Source organism: Barbus barbus (assembly GCF_936440315.1).
Source record: "Barbus barbus genome assembly, chromosome: 30".
Classification (NCBI taxonomy): domain Eukaryota; kingdom Metazoa; phylum Chordata; class Actinopteri; order Cypriniformes; family Cyprinidae; genus Barbus; species Barbus barbus.
This window is the reverse complement of record NC_136758.1, coordinates 3,494,294-3,514,732: the sequence shown is the minus strand read 5'-3', so window position 1 is coordinate 3,514,732 and position 20,439 is coordinate 3,494,294. Positions and strand designations below refer to the sequence as shown.

General features: G+C 37.9%; 1 protein-coding gene across 1 annotated transcript in view; it reads left to right on the top strand.

Annotated features, from left to right (window-relative positions):
* The first annotated feature begins 466 nt into the window (after positions 1-466).
* Positions 467-20,439, top strand: part of LOC306850137 (polypeptide N-acetylgalactosaminyltransferase 16-like) — a 47,667-nt gene continuing 27,694 nt past the window's right edge. Inside the window, exons 1-5 of the mRNA XM_079385593.1 lie at positions 467-611; positions 3,375-3,707; positions 10,272-10,453; positions 10,634-10,732; positions 13,019-13,086. Coding sequence (XP_079241719.1) covers positions 3,543-3,707; positions 10,272-10,453; positions 10,634-10,732; positions 13,019-13,086 — 514 coding nt within the window. The 5' untranslated portion in view covers positions 467-611; positions 3,375-3,542. The remainder of the gene's footprint in view (positions 612-3,374; positions 3,708-10,271; positions 10,454-10,633; positions 10,733-13,018; positions 13,087-20,439) is intronic.

The following is a 20,439-nucleotide window of genomic DNA, read 5'->3' as shown; positions in this document are numbered from 1 at the left end:
TGCTTTAACAGAATATCATGAAGACGTGAAGGTGGGCCTGCAAGCAAACACACAGAATCATGGGAAAAATTACTCAGATATTGTCAAGGAACTCGTAGCTGAACCACTTTTCTCTGTTATTTTAGCAACATTGAGATCCCATTAGGCTGATGATACACGTGTTTGTCATTTTTATATATTTTATATTATTTATAGTATCATTTGTAATATATGGTTATTAATTTTAAAAAGTACGTTTTAGTATGTCAACTGCTTTTTGTTTTCTTAAAAGTCATGTTTAAAGTAATAATTGAAATAGTTACACTACGTATTACATGTCAAATAGTGTAACTTGTAATCTTTATCCTATTACATTCCCAAATGAACTTTCCCAACACTGTTAGTGAGAACAATTGCAATTTGGACCATGTAAGTGTATGTTATGTAATTGGCAATGACCAGGTCGCACGCTAAGCTCAAAAGCCAAGGACAACAAGCTAACAAATCAACAGCAGCTTGAGCAGCAGAACCAGCACATGCTACAGAACGCAGATACTCCTTCCAAGATCCGGCTAAAGCCTCGTCATTCTGCTACGCTGTATGAGCCAGACCTCCTGATCAAACATTGGCAGGTAGTTGCTAAATCTTGCTTATTTGAAATCCTGATAGTGAAGTTTTGATTGCACCAACAAATCCTCTCTCTCTGTTTGTGTTTGGAGGCTTCTGCTTCTGAGAATGTTATCTTTGCAGTGCAGCAGTCAAAAGAGTCCAGCAGATATAATACTGGGATACTAGGATAGTCAGAAACTGTAAAAACACTAGACACACAGTCAAGAGTGACTTAAAAAATAAGAATATGTCATTTTGACTGTTAAAAGCGTTACATTAAAAACCTGGTTAATGGTTAATTTCCCTTACTTTATATGATGAAAAACTGTAATCAATAGGACATTTCAGGAACTTTTACAGTAAATACTGTTAAATCTACAGTTTTGGAAGTGAAAAAGTAATTTTATAAGTTACAGTGTATTATGAAAAGCACTATAAAAATAAATGTGAATTGAATTAAACTGAACAGTTGAAAACCTGCAATTTGACATTCCCAGAATTCCCTGTGATACCTCACATTTTATGGTCTTTCACTGAAATAACCGTTTCTTCTTAGTTTCTTCCTATCAGTTATGTACATTTGGGTTTTATATTACATCTTGTGGTGTAATATTCATTGCATTATTTTTTGTGTGTATGACACCAACCACCTTCCATATATTAGTGTTTAATTCAACTTGTGGAGAAGTTATTTGTGATGAACTTCATGTGATTCATCATGTGACTTTCTCTTTATGTTTCATGGTGATTGTCAGTATATCATAAAGGTAAATAACACATTTTAGTAATTTGGTATATTAGCACTATTTCAGTTTTTACTGTAAAACTAGGTGGTTGCTTGGCTTTATTTTTTTAATTTTCAAAAACAGAAGACAGGAATTTCTGCACACTTGAGCCAGCAGAAGAGAAAACGAGAAAGCAAAGGAGATGTGGCTCTGAGAGGGATTAGGAGCTTCATCTGCTGCATTCTGGACACTCCAGGATCAGGTGGGTCTTGTTTATCCCTTCAGCTTCTCCAGGAGTGGGAGAAAAGCGGAGAAAATCACATATGGTACACTCATCAATACATTTCAAGAGGCCTTCTGCACATAGCTGAGCTCCAGCGGACCTACAACATCACCACAAACATCTGCTCTGAAATAATCAATAGTACACCTGCATGTATTTAGCAGATACTAATATTTTAAATGGACGGTGATTGGGTAATACAGCAATAGTTGTGCTTAAATATACTATATTGGAGCTCATGGAGCTGGTGTAGAAAAATCCTTACAAATGGAGCTGATAGTCTTAAATTCAAAGAAAGCATTGAATCATTTTTCCATGGATTTAATTCATTGTTTTCCACATTTCTTGTCATTTTCAACATTAGTACTGTATATCCTACTTTAAAAGGTTTCCATGACTCAAATGCCTGGCTATTTTCTCTCAAATATCAGTATGTTGGATGAGACATTTTAGTGCACATTGGTTTTACTTTCCTTATTTCTAACATTATGCGATGCTAATTTAATCTGGAAAACAGCTGTGGCACATTATCAGAGCTGTTGATGGGCTGGAATGATCTCATATGAGAAAAGAGAGTGGTCTCGGACTGCCAGAGCAGCTGTTTGGGCTTTGATCCTGCCGATCAACCTGTAACCTGCACTGATTCAGATTCGAAGCTTCTGCTAAAAGTGAAGGGGTCGTTCTGTTACTATTCAGGTTAATGAAGGTAACAGCATAATTTCAGCATTCAGTCTGGAGAACAAAGCACTAATGAGCTGCTGGAGAAAAGAACTTTGAGAAATGATGTTCTTTAGAATAGAATAGAATAGAATAGAATCAGATATCTTTATTGTCACATGATGGAAGTACTGGATGGTGTTTACAACAGTCTTTTCGCAGTTTCGATTCAGATTATTACAGTCATATTGATACAAATGCCACAAAACCTTAAAAGACTTTCATATTTACATAAAAAAATGAAATTAATACTTTTATTTGGTAAGAACACATTAAATTCTTTTAAATTTTTTAATTGAAATTTTGCTGTTCTTTTCAATTCATCAAGGAATCCTGAAACAAGAACATTGTTTCCACAAAAATATTCAATATTCAAATATTGAACTCTCGTGGATGTCAATCACATTTATCTGAATCACATTTTCACCAATCATTTGATGAAAAAGAAAAAAAGATAGTTCTGTTTAAGAGTTTAGTGTTGTGATAATGATCTACACTATAAAAAAGAAATCAGTGACATTTACGGTAAAATACCGGCAGCTGTGGTTGCCAGAACTTTACTGTAAAAAATATGGTAGCAACATTTTAGGCTTTAACAGCTTTTAAACAAGCCGAGGAGGGAAATACTTCTATATCGAAGATGAAAGTGACATTCAATGAAATACTAAACACCATCATGGTAGCATGATACTGAAATAATGCAATAAACATTCATTTAACAACATTAGATGTGAGATAAAACCCTAATGTACACATCTGATTTGCAAAAACTATGAAAAAATGTCAATTTAGGGTTTTCACTGTAGCTAAATTATACAATGACTTGTTCTTTCTCACGTCCAAAAACCGTGATTTTAACAGTACTTTACTGTAAAATTACATTAAATGCAATCACAGTTATGCATATATAGTACAGAAACTTAACCAATTAACAGGTTTTTACTGTAGCATATTTACAGTCTTTTACTGTTAAAATCACGCTCATTTTTTGCAGTGTATATTTACATATCGCGAAAACACTTCAGTTTGTTTTTAATACTGTATCGCGCTGATGATCACAGAGCAGAGAGGAGAGGAGGGCTCTAGGACCTGAGTGAAACCCGCCACAGAGCCGCTCTCAGATCAGCGCAGCTCCAGAGAGAGAGAGAGAGAGAGAGAGATCACTGCGCACGGCTTCATCATCATCATCATCACCGACAGCGCATTACACACGGAGCTCAGAGCCGCTCATGATGCGCAGGATTCGGGCCAACGCCATCCTCATCCTCACCGTGGCCTGGATCCTCGGCACCTTCTATTACCTGTGGCAGGACAGCAAACCTTCCTCATCCTCCTCCTCGAGCTCACAGCTGAAGAACCATGGGGGGCTGGAGGAGCGCACTCTTCCTCTGATCGTGAGTGATGATGATGGTGATGATGATGAGGGGCTGTATGCTGATCACTGCTGTAGTGCATGCGTCTATCTATGAAGCGAGTGTGTGTGTGTGTGTGTGTGTGTCAGCGTGATGTCAGGTGCATGTAAGAGGCTTTTCCTTAATCCAGATGCAGGTGTGTGTGTGTGTGTGTGTGAGAGAGAGAGAGAGAGAGAGAGATCCATGTTTCCTTTGTTTGGATTTAACCTGATATAAACCCTTGTCCCTTAACAGTAACTAATCCAAAAGGAATGTAATTATCATTTGTTCTGGATTCACACTGGGATTTCAGTTCAAAGTTGGAACTAGTTCGAACATATCCTAATGGGTATTTTTTATTATAGATTTCAGCATTCCAAAAACTAGATATTTTAGATCATTTAATTAAACATAAAATGTTAAAACTTAACCCTGCATAGCCTGACCCATTAAAAAATAGTCAGAAAACAGTCTCCAGTTTTCAAATGAAATTGTTTATTGAACCTGTAGACAAAATATATATAAAAAAGTTTGCATATGTTTTTTGTTGAGTATCATATTTGACACATCAGGCTCATCTAGTATGATATAGCGAGAATATGGAGAATAAAAAAAGTTCATAAATACAAACTAAGCAAAAATATGTCATTTGGTGCAGATGTTTATGACCGAAAAGATGAAATTCTGATAGTCTGTAGTCTTTATAACAGAAAAGCAGATACTGACATAAAATTAAGCTATATGAATATCATAAATATGCTGATTGTGTGCAACAGGTTTTTCAGCAAAGTTTTGATCATGTTGATCATTTAGAGGCCTTAGAAATTTGATACAGTAGGCTTTATGGGGTAATTAATTCAGATAAAATACTTCCCAACCTGACTGATGATATTGTTGAAAGATCTGCTTCTAATATACTGGTTTTCAAATGCTTATCTCAGATTCATATTAACAAGAAGTGAAATTGACAAAACTGTGGTGACTGAGTGGAATGATTGTGAGTCATCTGTGCTCCACGGCTGTTTGTTGTTTGTTGTGCTCCTCACAGTTTGACTCCACATTCATCAGGTAGAGTGCAAACGCTCCGCTTTTACTCCTCAGACGTCTGCTGGCTTGCAAAAAGAACGTGTATGCAAAGTATTATGATTTCTATTCAAATGACTCTATGTATGCAGAAATGTCACAGAATCAGTGCATGTGAGCGAATGAAGATCAAACATCAGGAGAGGCGTCCCTGAACTGTGTCCTGAGCTCCTTGGCAACAGAGCATCAGTCTGTATAAAGCACCAAAAACACAACAGTGCTCTCTGTCAAAGGAGCCAAACAGAAAAACTAGACATCTATCTTTTACCACTGGTTTCATAATAATTACAGATCATTCTGGAGGCTGGAATACATACGTGACTTTCCCCCCAATTTACAGTCTGGAGAATTTCATTGAAAATTGGAAAATTGAAATTTATTGGAAAATATTTTCATACAATATTGACTTTTTGAATTATTCAATATTTGACAAAAAATGTAAGAACAAAATTGGTCACAATTTGTGACGATAATAATAATAATAATAATAATAATGTTATTATTATTAGTCAATAAAAATGACTGAATATACAAAAATATGACCATATTTCACTGTAAAATGAAAAATGGAGTATTTAAGAAAAATAATAGAGTAGTAGTAGTGACAATAATAATAATAATTGTATTTTACAGTACAACATTGCAGTTGCAATACTAATTTGTATCGCTCTTTTAATTTCTTAATTTTCCTTTAAACCTTTAGTTTGACTGAGGAAGCCCTTTTTTGATAATACAATATTTGAAAATACACTGAAATAATTAATTCAATTTACAAAAAATAATAATTAATGTAAGTGATTGCAATCAATTTATTTTAGCTACATTTAAATAAACTAATTAACTAACTTTATTTTATTTAAATATAGCTAAAATAATTTTTTGCAGTGGTTTACAGTAAACATTTAGTATAATTTTTTTCAGTGTTAAAAGATTAAATTTTTACTATTTTTTTTTTTTTTACAATTTTTGATATTTTTTTTTATCTCACTTTTCTTCCAATACTGACATATAAGAATTGTGAGATATAAAATCAGAATAGCAAGATATAGAATTAAGATATAGAAGATATAGAATATTTTTATGGCAGAAATTAGCATACTATAGTCAGTGGATAATGGGTTATTTTAAAGCCTGCAGTTTCATCCCATACTGCTGCCATGCTATAGGATATTGATCGATTTGTAACCGAGCTAACGCTACTGTCACTGGATGCTGATCATCTAAAGATGCTCAAACATTAGAGCCTTGCTAATGAGCATTCAGCCGTGCTGGTCATTAGCTGACCGCTGTGAACTGATAGGAATTCTCTACTTTAGCTCCAGTGTAATCCGCTCTCCATTAGCCTGCTTTGATATCTGATCTACCCTCGTATTTGTGCCTCTGCCTGTAAAATAAGATGAAATGATTGTCCGCTCTGCCATGAGGCCTTTCACTCTATTAATGACAGAAGTGCATTTACAAGTCCTGAAAGTAAAGGATAGCCTGTGTTTTTAGAGATAAATTGGGTGCTTTATCACAGGCTTTTTATGGACAGCGTCTCAGGAGCATTGTTGCACAATGCATTTATTTATTTGCCCGGAGCCAATAGCAGATCCTGCCTTTACTGAGGCCTTTTGCAGAGTATCAGTCTCGCCTAATATTCTTTTATGAGGGGAATAAATACTGAAATATCAGCACAAGCATCTCTCTCTAGCGTTCTGTTTGGATCTGTTTAGGAAGAGTTACAGATGCACAAATCTCTGCAATGGATTTATTACATGTGCCTATTATGCAAAACGGAGTGGGCAATACTTACAAAGTTTTCCCAGCATTATTTGCATGTTGCTCTCAAGCGCAAACTGATTATATTAGTGGCGTTCTGCTAATGGCCTGGTTTGATTTTGTTGTACTTGTCCATTTGATGCATGTAAACAGCCAACAGCTTAGACACACACAACACAAACCAGATGTCTCGTTTCAGAGATGTTACTCGGACTCGACTTGATTGGTGAGAGAGTTTGTTTGCTGTTATTATACAATAAAGCAAATTAGTGAGCATATTCAATTCTTTCTACAAAATCTACTAAATCAAGCTTCCTGTAACTAAATCTAAAACCATATACTTAAAAAAAATTCTCAAACGAAAAAAATTATTTAACTTAAAATAAATTATAGTTACATTTATTTTATTTCAGCTAGTAGCCAAATAATTTAGTTTAACCTGATGTGTTAAAAACGGAAATAAATGAAATATATTATATTTTATATTTTTATATATATTTTATACATAGAAATATATCATATATTTTGTATATTTTATAAAAAATAGAACTAATAAAAATTAAGAAAATGTAAAAAATTACTAAAACTGAAACAAAAACAATATTAGAAAATAAAAAATGTATTCAAAATATTAACATAAACTGTAATTATATCTAAATGACACTAAAGTAGCACAGCACCACAAGAAATATTTTCAAATGATCATGCTAAACCAAACAAATACATAAATAGCATTATAATAACACATTGTGTATGATAATGTGCTTTGTCATTAAAATGCTATTTGCAGAACATGTAATGTATCACCGCACTCAATGCTCAAAGAACAAACATTCCAGAAAAATGCTGTAGCTGCTGTTCATCAGCGTGAAGAACGGTGTGCTGAAGCTGTGCTGATCAGGCTGTGCATCTGTTCGCATCCAGAGCAGATGTGTTCTGTCAGAGCCAGTGGCATGTGCATCTCATCAGCTGCGTTCAGAGCTGCCGATAGAGTTAAGACCCATTTAGAGCAACCTGCAGTTTCAGAGCAGAGCGATCTGTGAGGTGACGGAGATTCACTCAGCTTCACACCTGAGGCACAAGTTCACAAGTCGCTCTCTCTTCACGCTGCATCTCTGGCTCACAGCTTGAGTCTCCACTTCTTTCAGCTCCATTTTTGGTGAACACTGTGGAACTTAAAAAACATTTCTTACAAGAGGTGCATCTTTCAAAAGGTGATCTCTACCTGGATTGGAAACACTGGTTAAAACTGGCTATTTGTCTTCTTGAAATCTTGTACACATTTTGGAAAAGCTGTACAAATTTTGGTTACATCAGTCGTATTAGGGGTTAAATTAACCCCCAGTTGGTTTCCATGTAATTTGCCCAAAATCAACACTTTGAAAAACAACAAAGAAAAAGACAACCTTTATTGTAGCGTTTCAAAGACTAAAATATCAAACGCATGAGAATTTTCAACATTTTGAACCAAGCAGAATTTACAGTTATAACCTAATTGAGTTTCACAGTTTTAAACAAAATTAAGCAGGCCAAACTGACCCCTAATAAAAAGGGAGGAACAGTTTTGTTCAATAGGAGATCATAATCTCTCATATTTCATAAATTAATTTAGCATATTTCATAAATGAAACGAAAGGTATTGTGATATTTTTTCACTCATTTTATTACTAAAAGCACACCGCTAATCAACAAATTGCATGATTTGATCATTACAACAAATGGTGCAGTCAGGTTATCTGCTGAGTTTAGTACTTGCTTACTACTTGTTTTAATACTTAATACCTATTTTAACTAAAACCTATGCATCAATCCAATTAACCACGTTTGAATCATGTACTACTATATATATATATATATATATATATAAACTGCTTTGAGATGCATTTACCATGGTGTTTTTCTAATGTCACATGTGACCACAAAAGGATTTTAAAATGCAAGTAAACGGTGACCAGCTTCAAAAAGAGTGCAAAATGAATGCAATGATTGAATTTTGATTTTTAGGTGAACTTTCCCTTTCAGAATAACAAACCACTAAAAAATAATCAAGCAAGTCTTTGTTTGTTTTGTTCAGCACTAGTTACTCGATCTAAGAACATTTGTTTTCAGTGCACTGTTCCCAGTTTGCCTCTTCCCAGCATGCACCAGTGCATGAATTATGAAAATGGTTGCATTGTTTGATTATTTTCTACTTTTATGCTCTTGACTTTGTTGTCATAGCAGCATATTGTAAAGATGTGTTTGTTCCTCTACTCAAAATCATGTTTTGTTGCTCAGTTGACTGTTACCCCTGTCAGGGTTCATGTGTCCAGCGCTGAGGTCTGTGTGTGGAATTTTAATGTCTTTGGTCTCATGAGTATCATGTGATGAATCATTTCTCATAGAGCACAACTTCTACACACATTAGACTGAGATAATACAGAACAATATAAAGTTGCCTTTTTCCATTGACACAACTTAGGACATTTTACTTACACTTTACAATGAGGGCCCATTAGTTAATGCTTTAACTAACATGAACTAGCAATGAGCAATATATTTGTTACAGTATGTATTAATCTTTGATAATCCCCAGCTCTAGGCTTGAGCGATAGCAACTTTGATTCTTGCCTACTAAAACACCATTAACCCGATAAAGCCTAACTGTCTTATATTTGATGCACAAATTCCCAATGCCTCTAAATGACTGCCATGATCAAAACTTTGCTGAAAAACCTGTTGTACAGAATCTACTACATGTCTTCTGTCATCTGATTGATAGTAATATTTCAAGATGAACACTTACTGGAATGAAGCAGCTTCACTTTATCATTTCTCTCTTCATCTCTCAATAATCATTGTATTGTATTGCATATGTTTTCATCATCAAACTAAGCATTTAAATATCATCTTATTAAGACATATTATTGGAGATATAGAGTGATTACTGATATTTATATCATTTTATCTAAGTATCCACAATACTCTGAAGAAAATCAAGCTTTTTTGCTCTATATATTACTATATCTATATGGTATATACTATACTGTATGGGCCATAAAGGCCTGATATGGTAAAAAAAAAAAAAAAAAAACCCGCATGTGCAAACTTTTGTTAGATTTTCTTTTACATTTTGTCTAAATGTTCAATAAATGTTTCCATAAAAAAAAAAAAAAAAAAAGATTCTACTGACTATTATTTTTCATATGTCAGTCTTAATTACAGGGTTAATAATTTGTGAATACCAGTCGCTGGGGTATATTTGTACAAATTTCCAGAAATACACTGTATGGGTCAAAATGACCAGTTTTTCTTTTATGCCAAAAATAATTAGGATATTAAGTAAAGATCTTAATTATGAACGTGTCATGTCAGTCTTATGCACACCCCTTCAAGTAAAGTGTAACCGGCGATTTTCTCAATATTTAGATTTTTTTGCACCCTCAGATTCCAGATTTTCAAATAGTTGTATCTCAGCCAAATATTGTCCTATCATAACAAACCATACATCAATGGAAAGCTTATTTATTCAGCTTTTAGATGATGTTTGAATCTAAGTTTAAAAAGAAATTGACACTTATGACTGGTTTTGTGGTCCAGGGTCACATATGATTAGTCCAATATTTTTTTTATTTATTATAGTATAATATTTAATCTCAGTGAGCAGTGTTGAGGCTCTGCAAGAGACATTTATTTAACGGCATCACCAGTGGATAATCCAGCATGTGTGTGTGTGTCTGTCAGGTAACTCATGCACCAAATCTGGAGCAGCAGGGTCAGCTCTTGGGCCAGTTTGATGAAAAGGCTTTTCTATCCAGTAAGCAGCTGAAAGCAGGTGAGGATCCGTACAGGGAGCATGCGTTCAACCTGCAGGAGAGCGACCGACTCGGCAGCGAACGCACCATCAGAGACACACGCCACTATCGGTAAGATAGTCATTTAGTAGTGTAGTGTACTTTCAATTCTGTTTAACAAATTTAACCATGTGTAAATCCATTTCTGGTGATCTACAGTAGATTCAATATTGTCCTGTCATAGCGTGCTCACTGCTCAGCCATGACAAAGAAAGCCCTGACTCGCCCTTTGTGTGTTTGCTGCATTCACAGATGTGCCTCCATGACCTTTGACCCTGACCTGCCACCCACCAGCATCATCATCACTTTTCACAATGAGGCACGCTCCACCCTGCTGCGCACTATTAAAAGGTAACAGCCTACACTGCACTAGTTTTCCAGAGCTGTAATGGACCCATTGACATTCAGCAAGAATCTGCAACTGTTACCTTAAAGAGCTGTGTCTGATTCTGCCCAAATGAATGTATCTTCAGCTTGAATAAACACAGATGTTTCCATTTTTAGGTTACAATTTTCCATTTTGCTCAAATTGACACTCTACGTAGTACATCAGAAATGACAGTTTAAGGGCCCGATTTACTAACAGCTTGTGCTAGTTCAAACCCTCTCTTGGTGTTAAAAAACTGAAGCTGCACAGAGAAACATTAGTGATGAAAAGGCACAGACACAGTCATTTTTGCAGCTGGCTTTAATGGATATGCATTTGTAGCAGTTTTCCGTTCAGACACCAAATTTATGGGAGGAAAATATTCAAATAAATCTTGTTAGGTGATTTACTAAGGTGCTGGTATTTGCACCATTATTTAACGTGCAAAAAAGCATGTCCTAACCCACCTTGTGCTGTGTTGTTAGTAGAAAATATTCATCTGATTATCATCAGCTCTGCTTGTTTGTGACCCTACACGTGTTTGCGCTGCTCTTGGTAGATTGCGTAGGTTTTTATGAAAATGACCTGGCTGCTTTTGTGTTTTTTAATTTGTGGATCACCCGCAGAACTTTCCACTCCCCTCTGTGCTTTTATGGGTTTGTGGTCTAATGCGAATTTAGCCTGTTTAATAAATCTGGCCCTAAGTGTCACAGTGTGCTGTTTGTGGCTGATAGTGTGGTGAGAATTTATTTTACATGGCCATGTTCAAATCAAATGTGTTGAGGACGTCATGAAGTTTCAGACTGAAACTTTGACATTAAGTTGCAGTAAATCTGTGTTTAAATCTAAAACAGCTCATGCAACAACATGAAAGGGTTAAAACCATTTTCTGTAGAAAATACAAGTGGAGCTTCCACAATTCTATTGTCTGTTTTCAAGGTGTTACTATGTGACTGCCAAGGTCCCTTGAGAAAATGAAATGCGCTAGATTGTTCACAATGTGCACTTGTAGTGTACTTCAAAGCTTAGAAAATATATCCAAAGTTTAGATGGCGCAGTCTGACTCAATCTGACATAATGAAGTCATCACATGGCGCAGCTGATTGGTTCTTTTTGCTTCGGCAGCCAATGAGCTCGCTGCTCAACATTCAAATACTTGGCTAGTGCTTGCTGTAGCAGTTTGCGGTGTCCTTCCCCAGCTCCACCTGTATAGATCAGCTACAAGGATTCATGTAAGCTAGATATGGGGGTTATATACATTATGTGTGCAGCAGCAGTATTTCTTACATGCTCACAGCAGCATGCTGTGGATGTATTGGCAGTAGCAAGTCTCGGTAGCAGCAGCGTAGCAGATCTGTTCCACCAAGACCAAACACTTTAACATTGCCATGTACATTACCATGCCGAACCCTCCAAGAGTTGTCACAGAAATATATTTTACATGCAGATAATGTAATATTAATGACATAAAAGTCCACTGAAGTGTACTTAAAGAGAGTACATTTTTAAAAAGTGCACTTTATAATCATGTCAAATTAATACATTTATGCTTTAATAATCTTTTGTCATGCTATAAAGAAGTACACTAATTTTGATGTGTTGACTGACATAAAGCACATGTAAAATACTTGTTACAGTATGATGTACTATGTTATTTGAAGTGAATATATTTTAAATGTACTAAATTGAACTTTATCATTACAAATGTGTAATTACTAATATATTGAAAAACATAACCAACAAATTTCAGTAGAAAGAAACAAAACAAAAAAACATCAGTTTAACATCAGTGCTTGCCAGTGCATTCATCAGTACAGTTTAACCATAATTCAAACACAATAAAAATAATTATAAAATTACACATATGTACTAAGGTTATGGGTAAAAAAAAATGTATTTAATATAAATTTAAACCATACTACATTGTCATTTAAAGTGTCCAAAAACATTATATTCAGTTTTTTTTAAATATATTTTTTCTGTAAATCATGAATTCAGTTGCATTAAAAATGAACAGCACGCCTGCATAATTTAAGGTATCATGTGTGTGTGTAGTAACAGTGCAGGAAAAGTTACACACTGATGTTTAATAGGCTACTTAGTGTTTGTGATTTGAACAAACCCCAGAGCCTAAATATGACGAATAATCATTACAATTTCTGCATTGAGCACACACTCATTCCACACATTCTCTTCACTTAATAAAGCTGTTGAAGGTATAATACCTTAGCTTTATTATAGTGCATTTATCTCTGTTGTTTTTGTTTCAGTGTACTGATGAGAAGTCCTCTTCACTTGATACAGGAAATTATTCTTGTGGACGACTTTAGCTCTGACCGTAAGTAGAGCTTCACGTCATTGCAGCACAAGAGCACACACACACACACACACACACACACACACACACGCACACACACACACGCACACACACTCACATATGAAAACAGAGAATGATGACATAGTGTTTCCTGTGTGTGTATGTGCTCAAATGTGACCTTTGGGGACACGTTAGCTGTGGAGGTCTTTGTAAATATTGCTCATTCTCTGTACATCAGTGAGCCAAGACTGAGCCCGGCCCTGCTGTTGCCACGGTGAGGAAACAAACGGCACAATCAGACATGTAGCTCTGCTGTGATTAATGCTGTGGAGCGCTAAAGAGGGATGTGATTTTTCCTTTACAGAGATCATGTGTTGAGCTCAGGCGGAGCTTTACACTCTCCTTCTTTTGTCGTGGAGTGTACATGCACATCACAAAACACACACACACACACACACATGCTGACAATGATAAGACTGCTCTACTGCCGAAGGTGCTTCAAGGGTTCAAGTCTCATTAATTTCAGGTTTCTGAACTAAAATACTGAAAGACTCTTTACGAGCCAATTCAATTCTGCCGATCTAGAATATGTTGTTGTTATTACTGCATGCTTTTTTATACTACAACACACCGAGATACAAATAACATCTGCTTCTATTTACACTAAGCTATCCTTTAAACTTAAACTCAAAAACCTCAGATATGGCTAAAGATAAGTTGTGTGTTTACTTCAAAGATAGTTCATGTAAAGCTCATGCCATTAAGTACATGTGTAGTCAGGCTCATATTGTAACGGGGTGAACGAGACGTCAGGCAAGCGGATCCAAGTGCAAGCTTTTATTAATAAACATAGTCAAATAACATGCTGGGTCAAACAACAGCAAACGGATATGACACAGGCAAGACACAATAGTAATCCTAGGGCAAGCGTGGGTCTTTGATCGGCGAACAATATCCAACGGGGCAAGGCAGAGAGATAATCCAGGTACACGAGCAGTAGTTTAAGAGAGGTGCAAACAGAGTCCGAACGGCAAGGCAAAGGGTAAATCCAGGAAACACGAGCAGTCACTATCACTAGGTGAGTGATATACGCTATACAAGTTCTCCCACGTGGTTAGGCATGATGGCGCCTGTGTTCGGCTTTGCGTCTGCCACCTCTCCGCTGACTCGGTTAATAGTTCTTTGCCTAATGTTATATTATGCCTTTTCAAGCCTGTCAACTAAAAGCTGTGTCTCTGCTGTCATTCAATATGATCGGCACATGCTATTTCGAATTAAGGAGCAAATGAAAGACGTGTGTGTTACCTGGGACAGGTACAGGGAATATTTCCCTCCGCATTTTGAATGCGCCACATCATCACCAGAGTACCTGCTGCTAGTGAAGCGTCGTGGCAGGAGAAGGAAGAGGAGATCGAGGGCTGGTGTACAGTCTAGACAGCGAAAGCAGCGAGGGCAAATATCATGGTTCGGCGGGTCCAGATCTTTTGGAGCTGAGCGGTGCCTTCGTCTGGTTCCAGTCAGTGACCTTGCATTGGAGTCGCACTGTGCGTAACCGGCCTTCGCTTCTCACCCTCCTTTGCACTCTGATCGGATTTTTCCAACCCGGCAAGCCCAGATCCTCGCTCAGCGTGAGCATGTTCTGCGAACTGTTATGATGAATATTCCCCTGGCTGTGCCGTGGTGCCCCGCTGGTCATTGCACACCTCCAGTTTATCATGCGCTGGAAACACGGTTTGCTTTACTGAATGCCCGCTCCATATCGAACAAGGCACTTTATCTGGGAGACTTGTTCACAAACGCAAATCTTGATTTTATGGCCCTTACTGAGACGTGGCAGCGGGAACTTGAATTTTCTCATTTAAATGAACTGTGTCCTTCGGATTTCTCCGTGTTTGGAACTCCACGGGTTGCTCGGCGAGGAGGAGGCCTCGCGCTCATCCACAGAAACTGTTTTCGCTGTAGGCTTATGAAGCCGGAGCCCTTTAATTCATTCGAGCTACAAATGACAAAGGTTGGAAATACTGATTTCTGTTATTGTATTTTACTTTACCGACCTCCTGGTCCTGCACGAGAGTTCTTAGATGAGTTCTCTGAGTTTTTATCTACTATTATTAAATTAGACAATGTTTTAATATTTGGTGATTTTAATTTTCACATTGACGACCCCTCTTGTAATATAGCGTCTGAGTTTTTAACACTCACAGACTCTTTTAACTTAAAACAACATGTTTCTGGTCCTACACACAAAAAAGGCCACACTTTAGACCTTGTTTTCTCCTTTGGCCTAGACATAAATTGTCTGAATGTTGTGGATGTTCATGTGTCTGACCATTACTGTGTTTATTTTAATGTGTCTTGTAAGGTGGTCAGAAATGCTCATAAAGTGGTGTCCCAAAGGCGTATTATAAATCAAACTGTTGTTGAACAGTTCTCAGAATTGTTTCAGCCCGAGTTTATTGAGGATTGTAATGATACATCACTCCTTGTTAAGCATTTTAATGACCAGTGCCAGTCTGTTCTGGACATAGTGGCACCTGTAAAGCAAAAAAAAACTTCTCCTAAAAATCTTTGTCCCTGGTTAAATGAGGAGATTGCTTCCTTTAGGAGAACATGTCGCAAGGTAGAGCGCTTATGGAAATCCACTAATTTGGAAGTGCACAGACTACATTTAAGGGAGCTGATTGCATCACTAAATGAAATGATGAAGCAGGCCAGATCTATGTATTTTTCTGATCTTGTAAATCAGAATAAGAGAAACCCCAAAGTTGTCTTTGATACCATTCAGAACCTTGTTTTACCATCATCTCCACTGATACCCATTTATACCATTGATGATAGCAATAGATTTTTAAAATACTTTGTAAATAAGGTTAATGAAGTGAAGTGACATTCAGCCAAGTATGGTGACCCATACTCGGAATTCGTGCTCTGCATTTAACCCATCCAACGTGCACACACACAGCAGTGAACACACACACACACCGTGAACATACACCCGGTATGACTCTGGAAGGTACACTGTATTGGTTTTATTGGATTTATCATCAGCTTTTGATACAGTGGACCACAAAATACTGTTGAATAGATTGAAACAAGAGTTTGGTATTGTTGGGTCTGTTTTAAAGTGGTTTTCCTCTTACTTGAGTGACAGAACATTTTCTGTTTATGTAAACGGTATACTGTCTGATGCCACTCCACTCTTGTATGGTGTACCCCAGGGCTCTGTCTTAGGTCCACTTTTGTTTGTAATGTACATTAGCCCTTTGGGAAAAATTTTGAGCCATTTTAAGAATGTGTCATATCATTTTTATGCTGATGACTTACAGTTGTATTGCTCGTTTAATGACACTGAGTTCCACAAACTAACAGATTTGTTGGATAGTATTTCTTGTGTTAAATCGTGGCTTGCTAGTAACTGTCTCCAATTAAATTCAGAAAAGACTGAAACTCTAATTGTTGCCCCAGATAACAAAATCCCATCAATCCTCCAACACCTTGGTTCTCTGAGCTCAACTGTCCAGTCGAGTCTCAGAAATCTTGGCGTTTGGTTTGACCAGTCAATGTCTTTGGACTACCATTCTAGACTTCTGGTCAGAAATTGTTTTTATCATTTAAGAAATATTGCTAAATTGAGGTCAATTTTATCGAACTCTGATCTTGAGATGGTTATCCATGCTTTTATTTCGTCACGTCTAGATTATTGTAACTCTCTTTTTACTAATTTCAACAAATCTGCTTTAAACCGTCTTCAAATGGTTCAAAATGCCGTGGCAAGGCTTTTAACAGGATCTAGCAGAAGGACACACATCACACCCATTTTATCTTCCCTACACTGGCTACCCATCAAATTTCGAATTGATTTTAAAATATTAGTCTTAACTTTTAGAGCTTTAAATGGTCAGTCCCCACAATACATTGCTGATTTGTTGCTTCCCTACTCCCCAGGCCGTGCCCTTCGATCCGTAGGCCAGAGTCTTTTATTGGTCCCAAAGACTCGCTATAAAACCCGGGGTGACCGGTCCTTTCAGGTTGTAGCCCCCAGACTGTGGAATGCTCTGCCCCTGTCCCTCCGTGTGGCCGACTCTGTCGATTCTTTTAAAAAGCAAATAAAGACATTGTTATTTCAACAAGCTTTTAGTTGACTGGGCTTTATTGCCTTTTAATTTAAATTGTATAAACCTAAGTTTTATTTTGTATGATTGCACTTTGTAAAGCACTTTGTGATTGTATCTGTGAAAAGCGCTCTATAAATAAACTTTACTTACTTACTTACAATACTCAGCAATGACAGAGAGGAAGTCCAAGGCTTATAAAGCGTGTGTGATTGTGTGATCAGCTGTGTAATCAGAGCAATGTGAGATTGGTGACAGCTGTGTGTCATCAGTGCAATGGATGATGGGAATTGTAGTCCAATGGTGAAGTTCAACAGTGGTGTAGTGCAAGAGTCCATGCGGTGAGCGGGTGACCTCTGGTGGTGAGTGAACGGAAGTTCATGGACCAGATTCGTGACAGAGCCCTGCCCACAAAGAGCGGCTTCCAGATGCTCCTATACAATCCAGGAGGGCGGTGGAGCGGAGGCGGAACAGGGGGAAGGACGGAGGGTCAGGTCCACGTGGAAGTGGGAAGACCGGGGACTGAGGCAGAGCAGGACACCCAGGCAGAACCGGCGAAGCAGGAAACCAGGGCGAAACGGAGACCAGGACGGAACAGGAGCAAAACCCGGGCAGAGCAGACGGTACAGGAGCCCACCAGGGCGGAGCAGACAGAGCAGGAGCCCACCAGGGTGGAGCAGACAGAGCAGGAGCCCACCAGAGCGGAGCAGACAGAACCGGAGCCCACCAGAGTGGAGTAGAAGACCACGGCGGGGCAGAAGACCACCAGAGCCAGACAGCCAACCACCACGATGGGGCAGAAGACCTCCACGGCGAAGCAGACAGAGCAGGAGCCCACCAGTGCGGAGCAGGCGGAACTGGAGGCCACGGCAGGAAATGGGACCTAGGGAACACTGAGACACACAAGACAGACAGAGCATTTGTGGCCCCAAGGGCCAAGGCAGGGAACACAAAAAGTTCATCAGAAGTTTCTCTGGTGACCACTGAACGGGCAGACAGATTAGTGACTGACAGACAGTTCATAATTAAATGCATTGGTAGACAGATAGTTCAGATGTCAGATCATTGACTGACACCGGATGAATAGGCTGTTCATTAGTGACCTCCTTGGCAATGACAGGGTTAACAGGATAAACATGTAGTGCATCTATGGTTTCTGGGCTCCTAACTGGACTAATGGGGCAGATAACAGGTCTCTTATTAGAAACTGGAGTGACACTACCCCAAGAGGTTCTGCAGCATCAGCCGCCACCTCTGGAGACATCACAGTGGACGTCGCCACCTCGGGCAGTTCTGTGGTAGTGTACGCAGCCCAAACACAACACACTGCGATCCCCATCATGGGAAGCGCTTCGGACAGGGGAATTAGTGCAGGAATAGGAGGGTTAAAGTGAGCTGGTTTGGGGATACCAGCTGCACGTGCAGACACCAGTGGTGTATCCCTCACACTGTATACCAGACTAGGATACTGAAGGACCGACCTTGGATATCTGGGTGTGGCAGACAGAACGTGACAAGACTCTGGCTGATCAGCGGTGAAGTGAAGAGACTCTGGATGGTCAGCGGTGAAGTGAAGAGACTCTGGATGGTCAGCGGTGAAGTGAAGAGACTCTGGATGGTCAGCGGTGATGTGAAGAGACTCTGGATGGTCAGCGGTGATGTGAAGAGACTCTGGCTGATCAGCGGTGAAGTGAAGAGACTCTGGATGGTCAGCGGTGAAGTGAAGAGACTCTGGATGGTCAGCGGTGATGTGAAGAGACTCTGGAAGGCCCGCTGAGACGCAATGAGACTCTGGATGGTCAGCGGTGACGTGAAGAGACATTTAAATTTCATTGCAATTAACATGAAATTACAGTATGTGTCTGAAAATATTATATTCAATTCACACTGAATTATATTCTTTTTTCGGTTCTCTGATGTTGGTAAATAGTCACATTACAAGCAGGTAAATAAATTAAATATTTCATCTTTTTTGGTCCAACTTTAGTTTGGGGACCAGTTCTCACTATTAAACTAACTAAAACTTTCTTTTTGCCTCAAAAAAAAAAAGAAAAAAACTGCTAATTAGCTTCTTATTAATAGTTAGTAAGGTAGTTGTTAAGTTTAGGTATGTAGTAGAATTAAGGGATCTAAAGTAAAGTCATGCAGAATAAGGCATTAATATGTGCTTTATAAGTACTAATAAACAGCCAGTTTAGTATAGTGAAAATTGGTCCCTAAATTAAAGTGTTACCGCTTTTTCTTTAGTTTTGTTTGTTTTGATTTTAAATTTTTATGATTGAATTAATGACAAGCATTTTGTCAATACACCAACCCATGGCATTTTTTTCATATTTGAATCAAACCTTATTTTAAAATGTTGAACCTGGTGAATCTGTGACATTAACAAAGTACTTGCAATTTAAATAAAAAATATTGGGACCCACTTTATATTAGGTGGCCTTAACTACTATGTACTTACATTTAAATTAATCATTTGATACAATGCACATATTGTGTACATACAGGTTCTTACATTGTACTTCTATTTTTAAACATACCTATATGTAATTACATCTGTAATTAATTTCTGTAACTACATTCATAATTACACTGTTGATCCATCCCTTACACCTTAACCCACCCTTAAACCTACCCATACCACCAAACCTGTCCATAACCTTACCGTTACCCATATCCTTACCCTTATTTTTTGATGTAAGTACATAGTAGTTAAGGCCACCTAATATAAAGTGTGATCAAATATTGTACATACAAAGCAACGTTTGGACTGCTGTGAATGAAGCCAAAGCAATAGCAGCTCCATGCAGCAGATGGGAGGTGTTTGTGGTATAAGGGGAAGGTTTGCTCAGGTTATTGTGTGTGTTTGTGAATGAGCGTGTAATAATTAGCGGTAGAGGTGCCAGCTCGCAGAGGTCCTGACAGGGTTTAAAGCAGCAGTGCTTCTGCAGATGAGCTTCAGTGTTCTGAAGGGTAAAGCAGGATTTCCACTGCACCTTTAAATCCTGTTTACACTCGTCTTAATCACACGCCTGATCTCTGCTTTCATCAGCAGCAGGACCATGTAAACGGCTCAGTGTTTGAACACATGCAGAACATCACAAACACTTGGCAGATTTCGTACTTTTTCTCACTGTTTCTCATTGGTTTTTTGTGCTGTTGCTACAGCTTATATTTAGAGTTAGTGATTTAAATGTCTTAATTTAAAAGTGATAAACTCAAGCGTGCAAATCATCCCTCACTGTCGGGTCAGTCCATGTCA